Raw genomic sequence first — 26,198 nt, 5'->3', positions numbered from 1 at the left:
TACAAACTCTCATCACCTTGTCTTTTTCTTCACACTGTAATGACTGAATCCACCTTCGCCATTGGATTTTTCTACTTTTCACAATATTTTTCTCCAGACCTTCACTGATTTTTCGCCCCATTTATGCTCTAATCTGTTCTGTTTTTTTGCTCCTGCCCTTTCCCCTGTATGTTCTTTTTCTCACACTAATGGGCAGTTCAGAGGACCATGAGGCCATGTGCAGGGCTAAAAGATTAGTTTTATCATTGATAAGGAGCTGGGGAGGTGCGTTGCATGGTGAACATGAACCTGAATACCCTTCCTGAGAGGATGTGTCAGTGACAGCTTTATCCACATATTGTCAGAGTGACAGCAAGAGCAACACATCCAGAGAGGGAGGCACAGAAAATACATAGGACAGTCAGGGTCAGGTCAATGTCGCAGGACCCTGAGCAGCACAGTCTCAGGGGGAAAGGTGTGTTTGCTTCAGGAAGACAGAGTGTGCTGCACAACATCAAAGTATGGCTCTCACACTTCCCCTCACACTGGGAATACGAGGAAACGGTTGTTTTGTTGCCTCCTTTCGCACGTAAATGCGGACACGTGCATGCACACAGGCAGGACAGCGATGCAAACAGCTCACTTCTTAGAAACACTTCCGCTGCAGAGAGTTGAGAGAGAGGTGGCTGAACTCGGATAGCACACAGTTATACTAGCGGCATGGCTCTATAGGTGGCAATGTCAGTCGGCCAATCGGTCAGAACTGTCCAATCACTTTGATCCAGGCTGAAAAACCTCAGGTATTGAGACTGGATTGGCATGAAATTTTGGGTAATTATTATTGGATGAATCATAACAAGTTTTATGATACCTTCACTTTTCATATGGCTCAATGTGAAGTTAGTTAAGCTCAAAGCACCACTATGCCTACAGCCTCACAGAGCTGGTAGCGTGACTTCAGATTCTTGTTCCCATCTTAGTAAAAGAAAACTACTTTAAAATTATTTTTATTAGTGCACACACAAGCAGAAATTTGTGTCATACTCTCACACAACAACAACAAAAACAACAAATGATGAATGAATTCAAGACAAAAGAAAAATGACATGCAACAGGCAGAAGAGCAAAGCCACAGACTGATCTATCGTCCACTGGAAGGAAAAAAATTGTGAGTGGGTAAGACACTCCTCTTGACTTTAGTTAAGTGCAGAATGTGACTGAGGTAGCCGGGCATGTGATCACAGAGTCAGCAGCAGGATGGGTAGAATTAAATTCTATCCAAAATATCATCCTATTATTTTGTATTATATTATATTATATATATTTTTAAAAACTGTATTGTTTGATCTTATTTTAAGAAGTAAGATTCGATGGATTGATGTCACTGGCAGTTGACGCAGTTGTGTGATTCAGAAAAATGTATCATTCATGGATTTTAAACCGTTTGCATCTTTTCTTGACTGCATGTGAAATTAGTAAAAGGGCGACTTGTGAGTGCAGATTAGAGCAACGATAAAAATTCCCAGGATTCCAGTGACACAGGGACCTGACAATGACCCTCTGTGTCCTCCCCTGAATGGATATGTGCTCTGAGGATTTAAATATCCACCAAAGCACACCATATCCAAATGATTTAATGAGTGATGTGAAAAGAGTATCTGTTCTTCGCAAATAACATTTCATTTGCTGTGAACTTCATGTGTCAAGATTTTCTAGCAAACCATCTCCTCTTGCAGAAACTTTTCAAGGAAGGCAAATTTCTCATGACGGAGCTGATACTGAACTGACGTGGGCTGTTGCTGGGTACACATTATAAATTGTTGGATATGCAAATTAAACTTACACTACCTTCTGCTGCTCTATATATTTTTCAGTTTATCCACTATTTCAGATTTAATTGCTGTAACTTGACTGTTAAGTGGAGGCATCCTCTGGTACGAACGTTTGAATCAAAGTGTGCGGAATCAATGTCTTGGACCACGCTGGCATAGCAGTAAACATTTATTGGACACATATTGTGCATTAACGATGCACCAGTAGTTTAACGACTACAAGTATTTTTTCTTACTTAAGTAGAAGGATTAAACTTTTTCTCTTTCAAAATTACACACACAAAGGGACTGTATTTGCTCTTAACAGCAACCTACAAATATGGCAGATATGTGTTGTAACGGGCAAAAAAAAAAGTAAAACAAAGATGTTTTCTCTCAAAATGTATTGACAAAAATAAACATGAGTGGCTGATGCAGGTCAGAGTGCAAATTGTATTTTATCTCTAGCGCACGGGTCAACTGAGACTAAACAAGAAAAAGGGGAAACACTTAATTACTTCCTGAGAGCGAGGCATGGTTGTGGGATAGCATTGTATTAATGTTTACAGAGGAAACAGACCCAGCCGCACACCACCCATCCTGGACGCTGCAAACACCACATCCAAGGTGAGAACTACTTCTTCTGAGGGGATCAAAGACAGATTACGCTGTTCATGACACCATCAATTACAGGGGAGCAAGAGACTAACTGCTACTCTTGATAGTAACCTGGCCCAGCTTCTGCAAAGCTACTTCCCCCAGTGAACCGTCTCTTCCTCAAACCAAATTAGCAGCAACAAGGTTGCCAAACAAACTGCCAAAATCCTTGATTAGTTTCCTCTCCCGTCTGCCTTTTACATTGTTATTGACCCAAAGGAATGAAGCCTAAGTTTTGGCCTCGAGCCCTTGTCAGTTGCTTGACAGAGAGGTTTGAGTGTGTGTGTTTGTGTGTGTGGGGCCTGTTCTTTCCGTCCTAGAGGAGCAGGAGTGGGGAAGCCAGGCATCAAGCCCTTAACTATTTGCTCTTCCCAAGTCCTATTTCCAGCCACAGCCCTAAGGCACGTTACTTCAACATCCTGCGACTCAGGCCTGACTGACCACGGTGCTGCTCTGTGACTTCGGGGAACTGGGATCTGCTAGCTGAGAATGTGAGGAACCAGGGTGGAGGGGGGAGGTGGACATATTATGTCTTGAAACTTCCCAGAATGATAATAATAAAAACAGTGTTTGTTTATGTTCTCACAAGTAAAGGGACAGGGAAGTTGAGGATCGAGGAAGTAGGATGAGTGTAAAAGTTCAGCGAGCGGTCTGGGAGTCAACAAACAAGCTGTGGTTTGGACTTACGCAAGCTGGAATTATTGTAATGTAATGTAATTTACTTGACAGAGTGCAAGTGTGTGCGTGTGTGTGTAATGGTCGCATGCCTAAAAGAGGCCAACTGTGTGAGGGGTACAGTGTGTCTAGTCACTATAAATAACCCCTGTTTAAAAACATGACAGAAAAATAGCCCAAATTAGGACATAAATATTCAGACTGTGTGCAAAAATAACCAGTCCCATCAAGCATGCAGGCTAAGATTAGACAGTTGACCATTAGGAACATGTGGTGACAATATCAGGGGGACATGCACTTACTAAATGTTGATGTCTGTCCTTTCATTTTTGATAGGCAGTCAGATAATCTTCAGCCTGTTTTCTTTCATGTTCAGCCATGTTGATTTCCTGTGTTTGGACTTGTCCAGTTGATAATGATTGCTGGAGGGTTAGTTATTTGAGCATCCCTGAACTGTGATCAATAGCTCTGCCGGTGTTCTTCCATGCCCTATTACCCGCCTGGCACCTGGACAACAGGAAGATCAGGAGTTTCACAGACAAGTGTTGAACCAATATTGAACATCACAGGACACAAAATAGAACACACATTTGGAGTTCTTTAATCAACAGCTATGTATTATTGCCTAAATTATCCCACATCCCACTGACTTGCACTAGAGCTACTGAATTAAAAAGATCTCCAACAATTGGTTTAGGTATCACCACAGCAGGTCAAGGTATCTCACAGTCTTCTGCCTGGTCCTATGATGTTTTAATCAGCTGTAACATTTCTCCTATGTGAGTGCGTGTTGTGCTCCAGTGTGAAGGTAATGGAGACAGAAAGATGATAAAGGGAACATGAGAGAGTCAGAGAGTGGAAGGGTTTGGAGAGGTGAACAGGTCCAATTGGGAGTGTGAGTGTGATACAGGTATATAACAGACAGGTTGAGGAGACGTGATTGGAGAGATGAGCTCAAAAATAATATCAGTGAACAATTGCAGCAGCAGTGGTCGAGGCCAGCGTGACATTTACTGAGAAGTGCCATTTTTACAGAGCGATGATGGAGTTTTCACTCCAGGAAGTGTTGGAAGAAAAAAAAAACACACAGCAAAGCATCTTCACCATCTGACTTAGCTGACCAGAGAGTGATGACAGAAAACGAGAGCAGAGAGAGGAACAAGATTCAATTCAGGGACATTATGATTATCACTGTCAGCATCTTAAACTTGTAGCAGATGATTCTAATTCTAACCCTAACCCTAACCCTGTCACTTTATCCACCTCTGTGGTTTTCAGAGACATAACAGGTTTTGGGCCTACATGTGCATTGTGCAGGAGATACAGTACCATACAAATGTTTCTTATGTTTCTTTCTCTTTTTAAACATATTTTCATACTGTCATGATGTTGGATGTCAATGTTAAACATGATCAAAGTACCCTACAAGTCAAAAGCCCAGACATCAGCTTGATTTGAACGCTTTTGTTTGCAATGTTACCTCTACTTCCTCCTCATGATGACATGAAATTGCTCACAAAGGGCAACTCTAAGGTTGCTTCATGAGTTTTTCACAGCATTCACTTACATATTTCAGATCGGATTTCAGCCCGAACATGTAAACATACATTTGAGAAGTTGACATTTTGAGTAAAGAACGAGAAAAAGAAGTGAAATCCGACTACTACTGTTTGTTTACGTCAAGAGAGGCAGCTTCTGGAAGCTAACCAATCAGAACAAAGTGGGTTCATCAGGAAGGGGTCTTAAAAAGACAGCAGCTATAACTGCCTGTTTCACAGAGTGGCTGCATAAAGAGCCAGTAAAAGATGAATAATTTTTTTATCTTTTTTTTCATTTATATTCCAGTTGAGCCCCAGAATAAAAATATAGACCTGAAAATGTGCATGATGTGTTCTCTTTAAAAACTGCAAAGCATCACATGAGTCAAACATCTTCACCCCACAGGCTGAGTAAAGCCATTCATTCATTCATGACATTTTTTGTATTGGCCTAAAACAAAGTGCTGTGAGCACAAGATTGAGCTTGATACACAGAAACATTCATTTCATATTCACTTCAATGATATTTTTTCTCAGTAGCTCACAAGCATACCCTTCATTCACAGGCAGGGGAAGACCTTTTTTTATGACACCAGCAGGAATTCTCACAATTTTAAGCATCATCCAGTTATTTAACAAGCCCAAAGAAACAGAGAAAGAAAAGAGTCAATAGTCAAGTACAAAGAGTCGGCGTAGGTCTGACAACCAAGCCAAAGCAGTTTGAGTATTGATCTGGATTGGTTGGAATATGATGGACTGGAGAGGAGAGCACTGTCTACTCCACTTTCCCCTGTGTGTAGGCATGATTAGTGCACACACAACAAGAACATGGTCACAGAAAATATAACACTGAATAACCTACAGTTCCAAGAATACACACCTAAGCATTTTGAGACCAGAAGAATGTATTATGGAAATCATAACATTCACTGTTTGGATTGAATTTCCCCAGAGGCTGCACTGAGACTGTAGCATCTTGCTGAAAACCATGGAGAAGAATTTTTTTCCAAAATGTAGCATTTCTGTATTTGTAATTAATCTTCAACCATCTGGTTGGCCTTGACATACCAACTCAGCGGACAAAATATCTGATGAATGACGTTGAAGCTACCCTTGAAAGAAACCTTGGTCTCAAACATCCTCACAAATAACAGCTCAGCCAAGGATTTAGTCCTTTTTATCAACACAGCACTTTACTCACAAACACAATTATTTTTTCTTTAATTTTTTAAAAACTATTTTCAAACTCAAAAGTTTCATGTGTTTGTAATACATTTTGTAGCAGTTTCAGGATTTTGTTAAGTTGTATTTTTAAAAAGATCTTGTTTGAAAGTTCAAGCAGAGTCAGAAATATGGTCGGTGAAAGCAAAAACAGAAAGATATCACATACACACACAAACACACACTCCTAATCTGCTACCCAGAGGAGCCTCCCTTGTTGAAGGAGGGGCCCTGCACCTGCTGTGGTGGCTTGGGGCCTCCTGAGGGAGAACGTGGAGGGAGAGCGTTGAGGGGGCCCAGGAGAGGTGCGCCTGGTTCCTACATATCACTTTTGTTAAACAGCACATTATTCCTGGGACAAACTCCCACCCATCCCCCACCCAGGACACATCCTAGCCTTAGCTCCAGCCTCAGGCTCAACCCTCAACTGCTGGGCCCTACTCCTTCTTCATGCTACATACAGCACCTTTATGTCCTTGACAGTTTTCACCCTCAAGGCCTCCTCCCTGTCCGAGCTGAGAGCCAAAGAAGAAAAACAAGCACTACATCCAAGCCACCTGCTACCTCTGTCCTTATTCTAGTTTTAAACACAAGTTTAAAGCTACTATAATCAATATTTTTTATAATAACAATATATGAAATGACTGTGTGTACTGTCAGAGGTATTGCTTGTACTGATGAACTTTTGGATTATACAAAGGAAAAGTTCCCTCCCTTCTGTTGTCCCCCATAGGATCTTATTTCTGAAGAAAAAAAAAGTGTACGGTAATCAACGACATGAGACAAATTATTTGTTGATCCTGTTTGAATTGTGCCATGAATTATACATATGGTGCTTGTCAATTTATATCACCAAAAAAAGTTCCATGTTTTAAAAAAATTAGCGTAAAATTAGTGAAGTACCATTTAGTTTTCTGTGAAAGAAAGATATACTTATTCGCTGTCTGGATTGGATTGGATTGATACCACCCTCATATCTGTCTGTTCAGTATGAAGCTACAGCTATAGAAACTGAAGTATAAAAACAAGAAATTGCCTATCACATCACCCTGTAAAATGGCATATTATCTTTTTATGCTTTGGTTCTTCTACAAAAGAATATCAAAGATAAAACGTGTTAATTTGTGTGCCTTAGAGGTGCTAATAGGTGGATTTTGTTTCCTTTATACAGAGCCAGACTAGCTGTTTCCCCTGTTTTCCAGTCGTTATGCTAAAATAAGCTAACCAGCTGCTAGCTGTAGCTTTAAATTTACTACTGACATGAGAAGTGTGTCTATTTTCTCATCGAACTTTTAGTGAATAAGCATCAAAAACATCAAACTGTTGCTTTGCAGCAAAGTACAGTAAGAGGCACACAAGCTTGTCTTCTCAGCATCAAGCCACAAAGCCTCCTGTAGTACCAGCAACAACCCTGGTCTTCAGTCCTGCCCTCCGGGAGATCTTGAATCACTAAAAGGTGAAGGAGCAAAGAACCAAGGAATTAAGCCTCTCAGCAGCACTACCTGGGCTCTATACATCAAAGGCTGAGCAGAAACCAGCAGGGAGGTTTTTCTTTCATTGGGGACTCTTTCAGCGCTGCGCTGCCTGACAAATAGGCTGGAAGGTTCAGTGCATTAACCCACATGTTGACACTAGGTGGGGAACACACGAGTGATAGAAGGGCAATAGGGGGCTGCAGGGAATGACATATGGCTCAGGTCTTTGGGATGCAATAACCATACATGCATGCACAGGTGAAAACACACAGGCATGTACAGACACACACCAAACACACAGCGAAGGAACTGGTGTTATGGCTGGTTGCTTTATCTGTAATTTACTTCTTGGTGGATGTTTAATTTCTCTTCAGCTGTCACAGATACTGTATAGAGGTGAAAGTGGTCCTTCAAGGTGCTTCAGCCACTTCAACACTCCAGTCAGAGAGATGCCACAACACAGCTGTACGTGTGTGAGAGAGGGCTTTTAGAGGGACCCTCATTAGGGTGTTAAGACTGAGGAAGAGCCAAAGACACAACACAACCACACAGGAAGACAAAGATACAGAAACACACAGTTTCTCACACACAAGGAGGCGGGTCCTGTCGAGGGAAACAGTAACGGCAAAATGAAAACAGAGAAACTTCCACAGCAGCACCTGTGTAGACAAGAGAGATTAGGAGATTGAGATCAGCAGTGGTGCACCTCCAATCAGACGAAGTCTACAAACTTCACCTAATGCAGTCACTAGTGCCTTCATGAGTCTTTCTTTATCGATAAAATGCTGTTTAAACAGTCAACCAACAGGCTTGCCATGTCTGACCTAAGAAATTCTGGAGACTAACAGCTGGAAAATTTAATCATAAAAGCAAACACTTAATAAGAATGTTGAAGGAGTTTATGGACTCATGGAGATTTCACTGTAAATGAGCAATTGTAAGCTTGCAGAAAGAAGCAGATCAGTTCTCTTTTCCATAGACTGGAGAATGTGTGTGCGAGATAGTGACTCACATTATACGCTTAATATCTGCGGCCTTTTACGCTCCCATTAGGTCATTAACATTACAGCACATTTGAAACTTTGGCATTAAAAAAAGGGAAAAAAGAAAAGCCCTCTTTACCCTTTTGCTCCCTGAAGGAAGTACATGGAAAAAAAGAGAATGAAGGAGAAGAAAAACTCCTTCATCTCTGTAGGCAACCCAAATCCTCACTGTAGCTGCAGCCAAAAACTAAATTAAAAAGACTGGAGTGTTGGGGTGTTTAACAGGCGCTGCGCTGCGCTGAGAGGGGATGGAAGTTCTCTCATGCTTAACAATTTGTTCTTCTGCTCTCTGCTGTTTAAAGGGATCAAACCAATTAAAAGCATACTAACACACACAAACAAATAAACACACCCACACACACACACACACACACACACACACACACACACACACACACACACACACACACACACACACACACACACACACACACACACACACACACACCAGCAGATACAGTAAACTGTTTTAGTGACTGAAAAGGCTCAAACCAGCCTGACCAGTTAGAGGGATTTTTCACATCTTGGCAACCCAAAAGTTGCTCTAATTAAATGCTTATTACTAGCTTATATGTATATGTAAAGGATTAGTTGAGGATTTATTAACCATTAATAAAGCAATTTGTTATTGTTACTGTTGGAAAGAAGTATTGAGATTAGAACCACCACACTATAATATAATCCACTCTAAATAAAACTCCTGCATCAGCAGCAAAATGTACTTAAAGCATCATAAGCAAAAATGCTCATTAGACAGCAGAATGGCCTCTCCCTGTTTTATTTTGCATAAAACAAAACAGTGGACATGTTACAACACAGGGTTTCAGAATTTTTTAAGGGGAAAAACTTGAATTCTGTATCTTCAATACATATGGTCTGAGAAGCTTTTAAAGCCACATGTAGATGGTGGTGTATTAGTTACGGCACTGCAACGCCAAAAGAAGGAAGCCGAAGGAAAAACAAGCTCATGCTTGAACTGAAAAACCTAAAAAAAAAAAGCACACACACACACACACATATATATATACATAACATATGAGACATTGAAGCAATCAGAAAAGAAAATATTCAGTGTTATTCCCTAGAATGGAGTAACAATCTCATTATATAGACTCAGGAAAAGTATTTAAAATCTGGGGATAAAGCTGGCAAAAACACTTAGAATGAAACAAATGGAGAGTAGCTCTTCAATATCCACTATACGTGATCGCAGTGGAGCTCTAATATGTTAACAGAAACAAATAAATTTGGCATTTCAACAATATTATTCAAAGTTGTATGAATCAGGATATAAACAACCCAAATATGGTAGATGACTTTCTCAATAATGCACTCCTCCCATGGCTGAAAGACAATGAAAAGGCTTACCTGGAGACGGATGTCCAGGAAATGGAGGCTAAGGCAGCTATTACAGTTGTCACTGCTGGTAAAGCACCAGGACAGGAAGGTTATAGCAGAGAATACTATAAATGTTTCCAGGACGTCCTGTGTCTAGTTCTGACCTTATTATACAAGTCATATTTCCACTCAGTCCATGCCTCATAGTTTGAACACAGCTGTTATTTTCCTGTTACCAAAATTTAACAATACTTACATATGGGTAAATTCCACTGCAGCTTGTTAAATAATGATTAGCTATAGCGTGTTTACTAAAATTTTTGCAGTGTGTCTTGATAAAGTTATCTCTTCATGTAGATCAAGTAGGCTTCATTGCTTGTTGCTGGATGCTATGGTGTTCATAATGTCATGTTATGTTCATAATTTTTAATGTAATGTCAGATGCTGCATCTCTCCAACACTTCGCTGTTGCAATTTCACTTGATCCTCCATCCTCATATTTGACAGGATAGAGCGGTTTTATCTGTTTCACAGACTGCCAAAGACTCAGAATCAGACTTTCCAATAATGATTATAAAGCTAACCTTTATTGATATTGTCCCGTCCTGAACATTCTGTTCTACATCTTAAATTTATCAGTGATGACCTGTTTTTCTGGCTACAAAATCAACTGGTCTGAGAGCAAAGCTATCTCTTTAAATCGTCGCACATATCCATCTGACTGACATAAACTCCTATTGTGTGGGAGTAACAAGACATGAAATATCAGACCTTTAATTGATAGCGTTTTTGAACATCGTCAAGTTTTGAAAACTGTTATCATTTGTGGTAGAGGTCAGAAGTACTTAAAAGCAACATACTCCCCAGATTAGCCTTCCTTTTTCCTGCAATCCAACCAAACATTTCTTCAGAAATGGTTCAATGAGATTAGCAAACTATTTTCAGTGTTCCTATGGAAAGATAAAGAGCTTAAAAAATGTGCTTCTCCCAGGAAGAAAGGTGGGTTAGACATGCCAGGTGTGCATTTATATTACTTGGTTTACAGTGGTGAATATCCAATATCAGGGACCAACAAGACAAAATTGTGCAGATGCAGGTACCTGGAGATGGTTGGAAGATCGTTTCCAAAAATAATAACCATGTTTCCCTAACTTCCTTGTGGTACCACCCTAAATATCAATCAAAAGCCCTTTATCTTTTCGTGCAAAGTGGTTAAAGCATAACATAAACGTTAAAAACTCAATGATTTATCGATGCCCCCTTGCCCCATGGAAGAATCCATTAATTACAGCTGATGTTATTCTTTCTGCTGTCATATGGCAAAATAAAAATATTATTGAGCTGTTACTAAGAGATGGAGATATAACACATTGTTATTAACCTGAGATGAATTTCAGCTTAAATAATTCAACCTTCTTCCAATATTTACAGCTGAGATCTATTACGTGCAATTACACATTTAAAAAACATTACTCTTGGTAATAATGAAACTATTGATATTAAATTAAGAGATGCAGCTACTGGCAGAGGAACTGTCTCCAAACTGTATGGATTATAGATTAGATGCCAAACCGGTTTTGACTGTGCATCCATAAAAAACTCAATGGGAGAAAGATGTTGGTGCACAGTGGGAGGCTAAACTGAGTCGTTCAAACTATCGTATAAACTGTAAGAGGTATGAAGATATACAAATGAAGATCTTGTTTAGGTCGAATATTGCTACACACAAACTGAAGAAAATGGACTGTAGAGTTTCAGATATGTGTAATGTGTAATATGCCCTGTTTTGTATAGCATTTTATAAATCTGGAAGAAAAAAAATCTATCTGGAAAAAAGATAACTGAATGCTCCCTGTCAGGGTGTTATATCTGATTATTGGATTATTCAACATTTTAATGCTGAAGCTAATGAATTTTGTTGGATTTAACATAGTAAATCCAACATACTACATAACACATAGTAGTTTATAAACTGATATTTTTGTTGCAAAATCTTGATTGTTAAAGTAAGTAGTGACTGTATATGTCAGGCAAACATAGTGGAGTTTAAAAATATTATAAAATGAAATACTTGAGTAAATGTTCCTCAAATTACTTCCTATTATTTTTCACCACTGGTTAAACCTTATAACCTCTTTAAAGGACGTCTTATTAGAAAATTGTGCTGAATATATTATGCTAAATTTACAAAACACGAACCTCTTTGGGCACAGATGATCAACCACTATTTTTAGTGTCCCTGTAGGAAAAGAGTGCAGGACCGAATACATTCAGGTTTGCTGGGTCAGAGGTTAAAAGTGCCATTAATCAGCTTCACAGATCTCACAGCATTTGCTGAATAAACGAGGGAACTCATACTTAACGCGTCCCAGACTATGTGTTGGAAAATGTAAATGGGGAACAGTCTGTCCCGGCTAATGAGATAATACATCGGTAATGAACATGAGAAACCATACCACTGATGAAGTCATACTCTGTAGTTCCAACGAGAGCATTGGCAAAGGCCAGAGAATGGAGGCGCAAACAGCTGTGATTTAACTGAGGGATGATGATCCTCCGCTGTGACACAACCTCATTTGGTCTCTTGGTGGCCTGCATACCTTGGCTTCCAGCAGGAAAAGTACCCCCCAGGGATCCTAAAATACACAGCGAATGAGCGGGCGGGAAGGGCCTTGGATCAGGCCAGCCAGCCAGTCGTGAGGTGGGGCAGCAGCCAGGGAGAGGGGAAGAGCCAGGGGCAGAGCTGCAAGCCTGGGCAAGCTAGTCAGCTGCACGGGCCTCAGATGACTGTCAGACTAACAACACAGCAGGAATGTTAACCTGTTAGAAGCTTCTTCAGTATGTTGGTCTGTAAAAAAATACACTTTTGCAGCACGGATTCCAAAATGTTATCAGGCTACACTCAGCAGGAACAAAACCTGACAAATACACAGATTACTCAGGGTCACATATGGTGGTGGCCGTGCTCAATTCTGTGGCCAACTGCCTTTATTTAGCCATACTTCAATCCTCAGATGACTTCTAAATGAGTAGTGGGTTTAATTTAGGATTCATGGCTTGATCAGGCCACCCAGGTCATGAAGGTTAGCATCAGTCAGTATTTTAAGACCACGAGTGACACGCGGTGGCCACATGGAGTCACTACATCAGGCGTTTTCAAAAGGATAGGGCGTAGTTTGCCATTTCTGTTTATGGTGGATTTACAGTCAAACAGGACACCCACAACACACACGGCACTCACAATTATTATGCAAAAACAATTAAAAGGGAATGATTGAATAGTGTTTGATTAGCATTTATACTTTCTGGAAAGTTGTTCTTTCTTTCAAAGGACATTTGAAAGCTTACAGACATTAATGAGAACAAAACCTTACTTCTTCAACACCAGCCGCCTCCACAGTCATCACGAACAACACAACTGACACTACAACTATCATTACCTGATGATCATTTATATGATTAACCCACCCAAACATACAACCTCACACACAACGAACAGGACTGAGTGATGGCATGTTTGTGATGTAACAGCACAAAGATCTGGAACTGTTGACACTGAATCTTTGAATCGTTGACTGTCTTTAAATGATAACCAGTAGATGAAAAATGACTAATACTTTAAGTCTGCCTTATAATCTGCAACAATAATAATATTTTTTAGCAAACCTACTGCTATTTTAAGCCAAATTTTACTAGGTGTTCAATTAATTCAAGGTAAAGGTAAAGAAATTGGACTCTCAAAGCCAATATACAGTAGTTGGTGGACGGTTCACGAACTCTTTCAGGTGTATGCATGGTGGAGGAACAAAGATGATCTTAACTTTAGCCCTACTTAATGAGAAAGTGCATACATGTAGTAGATGGCTAGCAGCCGACCTGATGAGGGTTACATTTATTAAGGCTCAGTTCCTTCTGTATGGGGTATTAAGACTATGATGCTCCCAAAAGCCTTTCAACAAGACGTTTTAGCGCTTTACCTCAATGTCTGGTCTGTGCTGTTTTAAAAAAAAAAAAAGGAATACCGATGCTTCAAACCGCTTTCTGCCATCTCCATCATCTTTCACCAGCCCACTTACAGGAAGAATTTCAGTTTCAAAAGTGCAAATGTTTCAGTTTGTCATCTGTTTTGGTTTTGACCGCTACTGATCTGTGTCACGTATACAGTACAGACATGCTGTATAGATCTATGGAAGCCTACGTCGTTACTGCTCTGTAAACACAGGAGTTCAGGATGGTGCATTATCATCATCTGAGTCTGGGGAAGATTCTGATGAAGAGGATCATGCTGATGAAGGTGAAGGAAACCAGGATGAGCATCAGCCACAGCAGCCAGTTAACAGATTTCTTGGTGTGCTGCTCCAATCGCTCCGACTCTGTCTTCAGCTTCTCAAAGTTCAGATCCGCCTGACGCATAGACTGGCTCAAAGTCTGGGAAGGAGAGGAGGACATAACTGCCGTAAATGTCAAGATAAATATTTAGCACGAAGACCTACTAGTTGGTTTATTCATAGAAGGAACATTCAGGCTGATCATATTATATATATAAACTGATGTGAATGTTATTTGTCTTATACTGCCCACTTGTGGACAGAATCAGCTGAGACATGCAGAGAAATGAGGAGAACATTTTTAGGGAACAAAAACATGAACCAAGACGCTTTCTTCAGAAATACAAAGAGAGGGAGAAAATAAGCGAGCTGCCATCATAATAATGAAAATCCTACAACATTAACAATTCATTAACAATAATTTGGATATCAAAAGAAAACTGGGAATTAGAAATGAATATTATGACTCCAGATGAATTGTGGGACGAAATATTCTAAGCTGGACAGAGGTTAACATAGAGGGAATTTGAATGGAAGATCATGTAAAGGTGTTTTAAAACTCTACTTCTTCTGTGAAAATATAGTAATTCCTCTGACTAATGTTGGAAAGTTTGTGGCTTGGTAGGGTTGTTTACACATATATTTTGGAAGTGTCCAAAACTCCTAGAGTACTGACAAAATGTTCAAGAAGAGATAAAGTTGATTTGGGGTATTAATTTGACACTTAACACAGCACTTTCTATTTCTGTTATCCTACCTATGAACATGTCAGACAATCATTTGGGTTATTTATTAAGGATTTTGCTTTTGATATTAAACAAAGTTGAGTACTTCTGTCATATGTTGAACAGATACAAAGAAATAAAGTTTAAAAAACAACAAAACAGAAGACATAACCTGAAGCCTAACAAACAAAATATATTTTATAGGTGAGCACTTCTGACTACGTTGATACATGTGACAGTTGACCCAGTTACCTGGTTGTCCTCTTTAATGATGTTCTGCGCTGCCAGAGTGTTGTTCTTAAGATTTCGGGCCAGGTTGAGCATGTCCTCTGCGAGTTTCTCCTGAAGGTTGTGGTGGTGCTGCAGGACGGCGTCCAGCTCTGTAGCTGACTGACGCTCATCCAGAGGTAGACCTCTGCACAAGTTGGGACAGTCTGGTTAATTATCATTTTTTGTATTTTGATGAGGCTTTTCTTTGCAGTCACAACAAGGAGTCAAGTGATAAAAACAACTCAGTTTAAGAGCATTTAACAGTGAGTAGTGGCACAGTGTCATGATGGCCTTACAAAGTACGTAAGAAACAATCATTGTTATGTATCAGCATTTATATCCAAATAAATACTATCTAAAAATAATATAAATATATACAAATATAAACATTACTTTCTGTTCCGCAAGTCTGTTTCCAATTTGCCTGTTGAGAGGAAAAGAGAAAAATCACTTTTCTACAAATTAAATCAGAATTTTAGCTTGATAAAAAACGAAAATTAGATAGATATTTAAGTGAAGTTGGTGTTAAATTCAGAAACATATATCTTACCTTTGCCTGACAACTCCTGAAAAGACACAAAAGAAAAACGTTTAGGAGAGAGACAGAACATGGAGCACAAACTCTTTAATATATTTCTAAAAATCTATTTCTTCTATCAAATCCTAAATGTTTTTATTGAAGAAGCCTAACTTAGGTATCTGCAGTATGTAAAATACTGAAAATATGACTAACTCTAGAGCTGTAACGATAAGTTGATCACCCAAAAAACCCCACTTTGGCCAACTATTTTGATAGTCAGTAGTTTAGTTGAGTACCGCCCCCCCCCCCCCCCCCCTCTTTTTCTTCTTCTTAAAAAAGAAAAAGAAAAAAAAAGGAGGTCCATATCTCTTGTTCCAGCTTCTCAAATGTGAATAGTTTCTGGTTTCTTTCATCTTTCATGACAATAAACGAAATATATTTGAGGACTATTGGACGGGTCAAAACAGGCATTTTTCACCATTTTCTGATATTTTATAGCCCAAGCAACTAATTGATTTATCAAGAAAGTAATCGATAGATTAATTGCTGATGAAAATAATCGCTAGCTGCAGCGCTAAGTAACTCATTGAAGTGATAGCATTAATTAAAAGCCAAGCTCCGAGCTAAAAGGCAATGTGTATGTCATGTGATGTAAAACCAGTTGTAGACGGACTACATGCCCAGAGTCGCACTAGAAATAAGATGTTAAAGCTGGAGGTGGGATCAGTAGCGTTATAAAACATCAGCTGTGGTTTGTACAGTCAGGTGAAGTTCAGCAGTGACCCTTCTCTGCATCTTAACTTGTCTACATTTCTGCTCAGCAGAGTTTAGTCCATCCGTACCGTGCCGAGCAGCTCGTCCCTCATCTCTCCAGTACATCGTGCCTTCGTCTGCATGTGGACAGTTTTAGTGGCGGGCATCCTCTCATTGGCTATTGTGGGTGTTCGGCCTGGGGCGAGGAACTGATTGGCTAAAGCCTTTTCTGTTGGTGAGGACTGTAAACAACAAGAGAGATCATAAATCTGTACACAGGAGAAAATTAAAGAGACCAATATAACAGTTGATGATTGTTTCATGTTTTTAAGGTTTAGGAAGTGCAGTTTAAATGAGAAAGACATAGAACTGACTACAGTTTACAACCATGTATAAATATGAATGCGACTACAAACACAAAGACTACATAATATGGAAAATGGAAACAATCTTGAAAATAATAGAACTGTAAACTATTACCACCACTGACCAGTTTCTCTGCTTCTAGAAGTCCCTTCAGAAAATCAACTTTTCTCGTGTATTCAGTCAGGACTTCTGGTGTGGGTTTGCTGGAGAAAACAAAAAATGTTACAGAATAACAGCATTAATAAATCTCTGTAAATTGAGCACTGAGCCAGACACAATGCTGTAACTACTACTAAGTTCTACTTTGTTTAAAAACATTAAAATATCCATAAAACAGTATGTATGCAGGGATCTGCTTGCATCAAAACCTTTGTCTTTAGTAGTTTTCAACATAGGCAACCCAAAGTCACTGCACACATTTGACTACAACAATATTTGTAGTACAAACGAACAATAATAAAAATATGAAGACACATGAAAGTATAGAGTGGGATTTTACCTTAGGCTTTTCCTTAGAGCCACCAACATCTCTTCCAGGGCACCAACATACTTAGATAGAGGAAGCAAACAGTGACATTTTTGTGGATGACTATACAGACAGGTGACAAATTAAAGGAAAAACTGGTACAGGTTATGCTGTGTCGGGGCATTATGCCAGCGTGGTTTGGGTCCACTTGTACCTTTAGAGGGAAGACTCACTACAAATCAATGCAAAGTTCTTCTGAGTGATCAATTTTATCCTATGATGAAACATCTCCATCCTGATGTGAGGTGTCACTGAATGGTTTTAATGAGTATGAAAATGATGTGAATCACATGCTATGCCTACACAATCACAAGCTATTAGGCACGCTGAAGCTGTCGGCACATGGGGGCACCTGACTAAGACACTTTATGTTGTTTTTTTCACCTGTCTGCAGTTTGAAATACACATGAAGTTGAGCTACGCCAAGCTGTGCCCACATCTTAGTACCTCAGCCATTTGCAGCTGTATTAAAAAAAAGCCAAAAAAGCAGCACTGGACTCTTTAAAAAAAACTATTCATGTGTTAGTCCTGACTTTCAAACACAATTTTTCAAGTCTGCATGTGAACACTGAAATAGGTTTTCCTCACTGTAATCATCCCTCCTGTTCATACTGGCTATTAAAAGATCCCCTTTGAATGTGCGTTCAATGTAAGTGATGAATCCAGAGTGTCCACACAGTCATTTTGTACAAAAACACATTTAAAGTTTATCTGAAGCTTATATGAGTCTTCAGCAGTCTGAGTTAGTCATATCAAGTGGATATCTGCCACATTTAAAGTCTTTTTAGCATCAAATTCCCTCTTTGTGTTTCAATTTTGAGCTGTGGTGGAAGTATAGCAACAAAAAGAGGGGTTTTGGCTCTAAAAGACAGTAATGCTGAAAGATGTTAACTTGATTAGATTAATTTGGTTGGACTTTGGATTTTACATTGTAAATACATTATGAATGGCTTAATGGTCAGTATTAACAGGAGAAATAATTACAGTAAGAAAAACACGTTTCATTGTTCATTTGGGAACCTGAGTGTTGATTTAAGACAGACTTTAATGAAGGAAAATATCCAGTTCAGGGCTGGTTTTGTTAGGCTACATTAGATTTAGCAAGGTGAAGGTGCATCTATAGGAAGTGACAACTGAATGAAATACTTAAGACTGCATTCAATGTCTGCTAACTCACAAATAAATAAAACTATGTCCTGAATAGATGTGACTAAGTGCAGATTTATGTGCAGATATATGCTGTTTGCAGCTTTAACCTCGCTGTGTGTGCAACTACCTGCTGAATAACACATACGATAAACATTAAAAGCACACTTCAGCAGCTACACTAGTTACTTAAATAATAAATGTGTGTTAACAAGGAAAGAGCCGCCGAAATGTGCCAACTGAGCAGACCCTGTCATTGACGACGTGGCTAACAGGCTGAGCTAACAACAACATGCTAACTTCAGCTCGCTGAAGCTCAGAAATAAAACACCACATTCACTCCGGGTTTTGTGGTTTTACCTTGTCCAGCCTCCATTCAGTCTCCACTCGTTTCTCAGACGCTATAGATTCACAGCGAGACAATAACCGGATAAAGTTTATCTCTAGTCTGGAAGCCATGTTTGAGGCTGACGCACCGTCGCAGCAGTTGTGACGTCGGGGTGGGTCAGGTGCAACGTGACGTAGCGCAGCGACAATAAAATAAGATAAAATAAAATGTAAATTTCTTTAAACACTTTAATATCAAACAAAATTAGAGAATTACATCTAAAAATATTACACTATATATATCCAACCAATGTATACCTTTCTAGATTTTTTAACTAGAAAAAGAGGACATTATTCATTTATTTTGTAATTGCTCATTTTGTGTTTTATTTTGGAAGGATTTGGAGTTTATACTTTTTCCCCTAATACAGATCTTCACGTAAGATCTATATTAGGGGAAAAAGTATGATTTCCTGTTTTGTGTATAAAATTATCAATATTTGTAGCATTGTAAACCTTTTTATTTTATTAGGTAAGTTTCATATCCACAAAGCCAAAACATCAAAAACAACCCCATCGTCATTTAAGTTATTTTTAATTGAAATAGAATATTATTTTGAGTCTCTACAATATGTAAAAAAAAAAAAAAAAAAAAAAGGAAAAGTTGATCTATTATCAAAATCTATTCAGAATGTTTTAATTGAATGTGCCTGTCACTTAAACCTTTACTTTGTATTTATTTGGTTATCTTTTTTTCTTTCTTTCTATTGAAATTATTATATCTCATTTATACCTTTTTTATTTATTTATCTTTTTTTATGAACTGGAATAACTGGTTGTTTGTTTATTCTATTGTATTTTCTTTACGATTTTGCATATATGTTTTGAACTCTAAAAAAATAAATTCAAAAGCAAAAATTATAATAATTATTACAATTATTGTAATTAAATTTTAGAAAACTTACATTGGGTTTATTTTATTATATTTATTAACTGTATTTCTATTCTTCTTCTTCATCGTATTATTATTATCATTATTAGCCGTCCAAATTAGTCTTTTAGTGCCAAGGTCCCTCTTTTTGTTACTATATTTCCACCGCAGCACAACAATGAAACACTGTCTGAGGAAGACAAGTAAGAGGAAAAAGCAGAATAGTTTTATTCTGTTGAGCTATTTCTTGCTTCCAATATATACGATACTGTGAAAAAGTTTTAGGTACTTTAGATGTTTAGATTCTCATCCATCAGGCAACACCATAAGGGAGGCATCTGATCTGTCCCAAATGTATTCTCCAGCATGACAATGACCCCAAACATACAGTCAGAGTCATGAAGAAATATCTTCAGTAATAAATAGAGAGGAAGGACTCCAGCAGCAGATGGTTTGGCCCCCAAAGAATCCTGATATCACCATTATGGACTCAGTCTGGGATCACATGAAGACACAGAAGCAACTGAGACACCTAAATCCAAAGAACTGTGGCAACTTCTTCAAGATGCAGGAAGAATGGACTAAGTATCATTAACAACTGTGTGCAGGTGTACCGAGAACTGTAGCTGTTTTAAAGGACAAGTGTCCTCATACCAAATATTGATTTAATTTAGGTTTCTTCTGTTTACTTAACTTAGTATGTAAGTTATAAATAAAAACTATTCATGGCATTATTTTTTTTAAAGCATCTCTACTTTACTTTTAGTGCCTAAATTGTTTGCGCTGTACTGTAAATAACCATTTTTAACAGTATGTCAGTCCATTGCTTTTGAACCACAATATCAATGTTCATTTCAAAATGTCAGGTAATCTACACTGAAATAGAGAAGAAAGTGACTCACACACTTGCAGGGAAAGAGGGAAACTTAAATAATATGAACATTTACTGAAGTAACTTGGATCACTGTAGCTGGCAAATGAGAACAGCAGCGATCAGGTCAGAGAGAAGAGGAAGGCTGTGATCGCCAGCACGAAAAAAATCCCAAGACAACTAAAAGTCAACCAAATATTTAAAAGGGGCAGTCTGCTGATTTGACATGTCATAGTAACTGTACTCATCTTGTGGAGTACTGCCGTGCCTGAGAGAAGGGGCTTTGTCACGTCTGAGAAAATAACTTGATCACTTGAGTCGGAGCAGAAAACAAATATGAGTCGTACCTGTTGGTCCTCGGTGGCAGTTCCCTCTCGTGTTTTAAATGGGCACCAAGTCACACAGTTCAACGTTTATACAGGGATTTAGTAGAGTTTATCTAACCTAATCTATTTTTGTACGGAAAAAAAGAGACTTTTCATGTCTCTGTAATTGACAAAAAGCCATGTAAGGTTTAGAATTTTCTCAATGTACTGAAGAATATATTTAACATGTGTTGATGACAGTGTTGCCTTTAGGAGAGAGGAATCAGTTTGCTTTTTGGACTCAAACCCTGGACAAGATAGATGGATTTTCAATTGCCCCTAATAATACTTTTAAAAAACATGATTTGTGTGTTATTGTATGATTTTCTATGCTACAGAACAAAGTATCAAAAACTGCAAGATTTCAACTTCAAATACTACTCTTACGTCTAAATGTAAAAATGTTAACATATTGTGAATTCATTTGTGAATGTGTCAAATTAGTTGTCTAAATAGTGGCGTGAAGGGGCAAAGTCCATCTGTTCACCCCTTTTTGGAAGATCTAAATCAGTAACTACTTAGTTAAAGTATTAATTGAGTCGACCTTTTGGATATCATCATCATCATCAACTTATTGACTGGACCTGATCAAAACACACAGCAGCAGACATTACAAGCATCAATTTCTGTATTGTCATGTTAATACTAATAACCATTACAGTTCACGTCATTCAGTCCCAACCATACACTCTCTGTTACACATTACACATCTTCCTCATAATCCAGACAAACATCATTCAACAGCAGTCAGAGAGGAACATTAGTATTACATTTCAAAGTAAGTTGGCCAAAGCTGTGCTCCAGCCGAACCTGCTGGTTATGAGACTGTCCACAGTCGAGTGAAGCAATGTTAAGTTCAGAAAAGGAAAAATGAGGTCGAGGACTTCGAGCTTTAAAGACATTGTGGCACGTTTTTTTGCGTGGTGGCTGGGTTTTTGTGTGTTTTTTGTGGCTTCAAAAGGAAAAGTGGCATGTGCTGCTCCCGTTTTCCCTTTGCTGGGTGAAGGCAATGACTTCCTATCTGATGTCTGCCGTGCGGCAGGTCAAAGGTGAACGTGGGAAAGAGCTCGTTGTCCATTGTAGCGGGTGTGACTGAGCACTTGTACACACGACAGTCACAACATGCATTTTAGGGCCTTGTTTCAAACATGTCGTGTCGGTTCAGTACAATTTAACTCATAGGTGTAAGACATAAAAGGTATTCCCCCCCCCCCCATCCTGAAAAACCATCCCTCCCTCTCTAAGCATTTAACATGACATAAAAATGAGTTTCTTTCCACTTTATGTACATTATCAAGGCACAAACTAATAATTCAGTGAGCATGTGGGTTTCACACATGGAAAAAGTGCGACTGGAACCTGCAAAATTTCCTTGAATTAGCACAAATGTGTTAAAAAAAAAAAAGACAGGAGAAAGAATTTGCTGGCCCGTTATAATGAGGCTACAGAAAATATCGCTTGTGTTGCGAATGGATTCATCACTAGTAACCTCAATACATTAAAATTATAGAAAAGGTGCTTGGCAACATCTCGCCCAGATATCTTTACTGTCATATAAGACAACAAGACTTGAGAAAAACATTTGCAGTTCCTTGATTAGTTTCCACTAACAACAGCAACAAAGCTGAACCGCTGTGTCTCCTCACGCGTTCTCTCATCTCCACCCCACATGTAGAGGTTGCACAGGGATCCTTGATTTTTATTCTGTCCTCGCTTTTCAAAGTCAATCATTGTCATTCGTGGCAACTGTATGTCATTTATACCTTTTTCCTTCTGTAAACTCAAACATCGCTTCAAACAGCCCATAATCCTTTTTACTTCTACATCTTTTCTGCTCTGCCCTTGTCAGACGTCATCATCCATATAAGGAATGTCTGGGTCAGAAAAACGTCTCTGGCCTTTGGAGGCTTGTGTCTCATGGTGCTGGTATGGAGGAGGGGGTGTAACCAAGGCGATGGAGGAAGAGGAGGAGGAAGCGGAGGGAGGGCAAGAGGAAAATTGCAACAACAGGTCACACTCGGCGCCGTCGATGTACAGGGACTGGGTGCTGTCTTTACGACGGCCGGGCTGCTCTCTTCTCCTCATCAAGTGTTTAAAGGCTCGACTTCCAGGAGGGATGTAAGTCTGAGCAGGACTCGAGGCTACAGACTGGGAGAGGATGCCTGGGGGGAGTTTAACCGTGCCTGGGATGACAGGGTTGCGACGTTGCAGCGGATGCCGGAAGGAGGATTCAGAGGTTGAAGAAGCGCAGCTGGACACAGAAGAGGAGGAGCTAGCACGGGTGAGGTTTGGCAAAGATATGCGTCCACCGGGGATTTTAGGTCGCTGAGCCAGGTCTGATGGTTTGGGTGGGAAAACTGGCCTGTTTCTCCTCATCTGAGGGCAACCTCTTCCTGGAGGAGAGGGAGGAAAGAGGAAAGAGTTAAGGAAGATAAACGACAATGTTAAAGCTGCTTGTTAGACTGACACAGGGATCCTAAAAGAGTGGAGATCAATGGAAGATCATGCAACCATGTTATCTATCAAACATTACGATCAGGGAGGCACCATGAGCAAACATTTGATTTGATATGGTGCCAAATGTTTCATTACTTCCCTTTTGGTAAAGTTTGAGCATGCACACATGCAGTTACATGCATACATGGGTGTGCAGACATTTACACAAACACACACACACACACACACACACACACACACACACACACACACACACACACACACACACACACACACACACACACACACACACACACACACACACACACACACACACACACACACACACACACACACACGGTTGCTGTTCCTCCAACCTGCTTTGTTAGAGAGCAGACGGCACCGCCCCCCATCACCATCACTGGTCCAGACCTGCACCACAAAAAAGAGGAAGGGCCCAACCCAGCGGCCCGTGGTCTGGTCAGAAACCCACAGGTGAGTAAACGGGTAGAAGGAAAGAACGGCTGGACTGTACCTCAATACTGACCTTCAGGCTCTGAGCTGTGGGCAGAGGAGCGCTGCTGCTCGTCCAAGAGACTTTCAGAGCTCATCGAGGCTTCGGAGTCCAAGTTCTCCTGGTCTGAACCAGGCTGGTCCATTTCTGGCAGGCGACAGGCCAGATCCTCTCTGGAAGACAGAGAACATGAACATCAGAGAAATGAGACACTGGTGAAGACTGCACACTGTGACGAACAGAGAGACGATAAAGGAAGCATCTTTACTTCTCCTGTTTGATGGACTTGATGCGCTCCACCAGGTTCTTCTCCGCCTCTGTGTCTGAGTCCAGAGGCTCGTTCTCAGGGACTACGCTGAGATCAGAGCTGGCCTTCTCGTGCATCTGCAGAAGAAGACATCACACACTTAAGCCTCAATCAACTCAGGCTGTAATTTTCCACTGTGTAATTATTATATAAACATAATAATTTATATAATAATTATCAAAGAAACATTATTTTGACCACAATACACACGAATTTGACCCAAATCTGAAACTGATACCAAATGTTGTTAGTGAGGAAAAGAGAAGAGTGGGTTGGATGGTGCCTGAGGCATTCATGCATCTGCATATCATTCTTACAGCACTTCTGTGAAAAGGAACATTTTTAAAGAGAGGAAAACAAATGTAGTGACTAAAAATAAGCCGACTAACACGATAAGATTCACCCTTTGAAAACAGAAAGGGCCAACTGTTCACAGCTATGATAAAGGTTAGAAGACAACATCACCACAATCCGGAGTCATCTAACCGCTCGATAACACGTAGCATGACTTTCAGAGCTTCGAGGTCGTCTTTCAATAACAAAGATATTAATTAATTTGAATAGTATAAAAACATGCATGACTGCCATCAAGCTTTGCAAGTCACAGTAATGTCATAACGTTGTCTTTGAAAGAGTGAAGACAACAACAAAAGCATTACGACACCAACAACCCAGAAAATCATCTTGTCTCCTCACAAAGAGAAGAATGTCGGCTGACGGTAAATCCTTCACATCACAAGCAAGACGTAAAAACCAAACTAACAGCAACATGCAAACTACTACCAGTTAGTATGGAAGAGTAAAAAGGGATTATGGGGAGAGGATGGAGAGAAAAACAAAACAACAACAGCCAGAGCGTCACCCACATCTGACATGCCATGCACAGGCTTCTCCTTCTTCTGCATGGCATCACTACGTCTACTAGATCTACTGAACTACGGGAACTGGATGATACATACCACCACTCCTTTGTAAGGAGCTGAGAACCTGAGAGGTAAATGCCAGCAGTGCTAAAGAGAGACAAGGAACATTGGCCACGTTACCCACGTAACCTGAGAACAGCAGCATCTGATACTGGTCCTACTCTTCATGTTTTAAATAATGCAGGACAACGTTACTGACATGTGAAGCTAAATTAAAAAGTAGTTATTCATTCAAGTCATTTTTTTAACGTTTACATTAATTTCTTTACATCCAGGAAGCAGCAATCTAACTCCTGCGATGGTGTTGAGATTAAATCAAACAATGGTGATCTGGAGCGAGAGGGATTTTCGTTTCTCACCGTGTTCTTTCTCTTGAGTTTTAACTGATTTACAGCCAGAGTCTCTGCGTACTCCAGCTGCTCGATCTCCTCCATCTTCTCATTGTAGCGTTTGATCTGCTCATTGATGATCATCTCCACACATCTGCAGCAGGATGTCAAACAGTTTTGTACATATTTACAGCTGTTGACGTGTTGATGTATTTGTGGTGTGAAAAAAACAAATGTGTACACTGGAAAGCCAGTTTGTTTTTGTTTTCGCTGCAGTCTTACGTGGTGGTCTTGGCGACGTCCTTCATGCTGAGCAGGGGGTCTGCGCTGTCTGGGCAGCGTAGGATACACGGAGCAAACACTATGGCCAACGAGTTAGAGGACATGCGGTTGGCACCTTCGTTTTTACAAACCCTGTAAGAGAATTTATTAGATATTAGCATGAAGTTTAGTTTCAGTTGTGAGATTGTTGTTCTATTCCTGACAGCAAAGTGGATTTTTCAGTTCTGAGATAATCTATTTAGAATTAGACTGGTGGAATGACTCAATGATCCAAGTAATGAGTTATTTCCTGAATTAAATTGATCAAGTATGTAAAAAGTCAAATACTAAATGTACCAGTGCATACATATTGAGAGTAAGTAGCCTTGAAGAATGTATATCAAGATCACGTTAGAAGGACAGGTTCACTTAAAACAACAGTCTAGAGCCCAAATGAATACTGAAAGAGGTTTGAAGACATTTTAGCAGTCTGAGTTAGTGATATCAAGTGGATATCTGCCACATTTACAGTCTCTTTAGCATCAATTTCCCTCTGTTTGTTT

At 39.6% G+C, this 26,198-nt stretch overlaps 2 protein-coding genes across 8 annotated transcripts in view; both read right to left on the bottom strand.

Moving 5' to 3' along the window:
- Window positions 1-12,694: 12,694 nt before the first annotated feature.
- Window positions 12,695-18,842, bottom strand: use1 (unconventional SNARE in the ER 1 homolog (S. cerevisiae)). Its single transcript, XM_062424732.1, has 8 exons — window positions 18,732-18,842; window positions 17,199-17,248; window positions 16,824-16,902; window positions 16,423-16,575; window positions 15,611-15,626; window positions 15,454-15,484; window positions 15,043-15,205; window positions 12,695-14,165 (listed from the first exon to the last, which is right to left on the bottom strand). The coding sequence occupies exons 1-8, from the start codon at window positions 18,828-18,830 to the stop codon at window positions 13,983-13,985; spliced, it is 774 nt and encodes a 257-aa protein (XP_062280716.1). The 5' UTR covers window positions 18,831-18,842; the 3' UTR covers window positions 12,695-13,982.
- A 2,639-nt stretch (window positions 18,843-21,481) lies between these two features.
- si:zfos-588f8.1 overlaps window positions 21,482-26,198 on the bottom strand; it is a 59,059-nt gene continuing 54,342 nt past the window's right edge. For 3 of the 7 annotated variants that reach the window (XM_062424725.1, XM_062424728.1, XM_062424726.1), the window contains 6 exons: window positions 25,657-25,788; window positions 25,405-25,528; window positions 25,082-25,132; window positions 24,084-24,199; window positions 23,849-23,988; window positions 21,482-23,258 (listed from right to left, as the gene is read on the bottom strand). In XM_062424725.1, coding sequence (XP_062280709.1) covers window positions 22,711-23,258; window positions 23,849-23,988; window positions 24,084-24,199; window positions 25,082-25,132; window positions 25,405-25,528; window positions 25,657-25,788 — 1,111 coding nt within the window. In that variant the 3' untranslated portion in view covers window positions 21,482-22,710. Of the gene's footprint in view, window positions 23,259-23,678; window positions 23,734-23,836; window positions 23,989-24,083; window positions 24,200-25,081; window positions 25,133-25,404; window positions 25,529-25,656; window positions 25,789-26,198 lie in introns of all 7 variants that reach the window. The other 4 variants (XM_062424729.1, XM_062424730.1, XM_062424727.1 and 1 more) reach the window with 4 other exon arrangements.

The sequence above is a fragment of the Scomber scombrus genome, chromosome 8 (genome assembly GCF_963691925.1).
Source record: "Scomber scombrus chromosome 8, fScoSco1.1, whole genome shotgun sequence".
In the NCBI taxonomy this organism is placed as follows: domain Eukaryota; kingdom Metazoa; phylum Chordata; class Actinopteri; order Scombriformes; family Scombridae; genus Scomber; species Scomber scombrus.
This window is presented reverse-complemented; position numbering and strand designations above follow the sequence as displayed.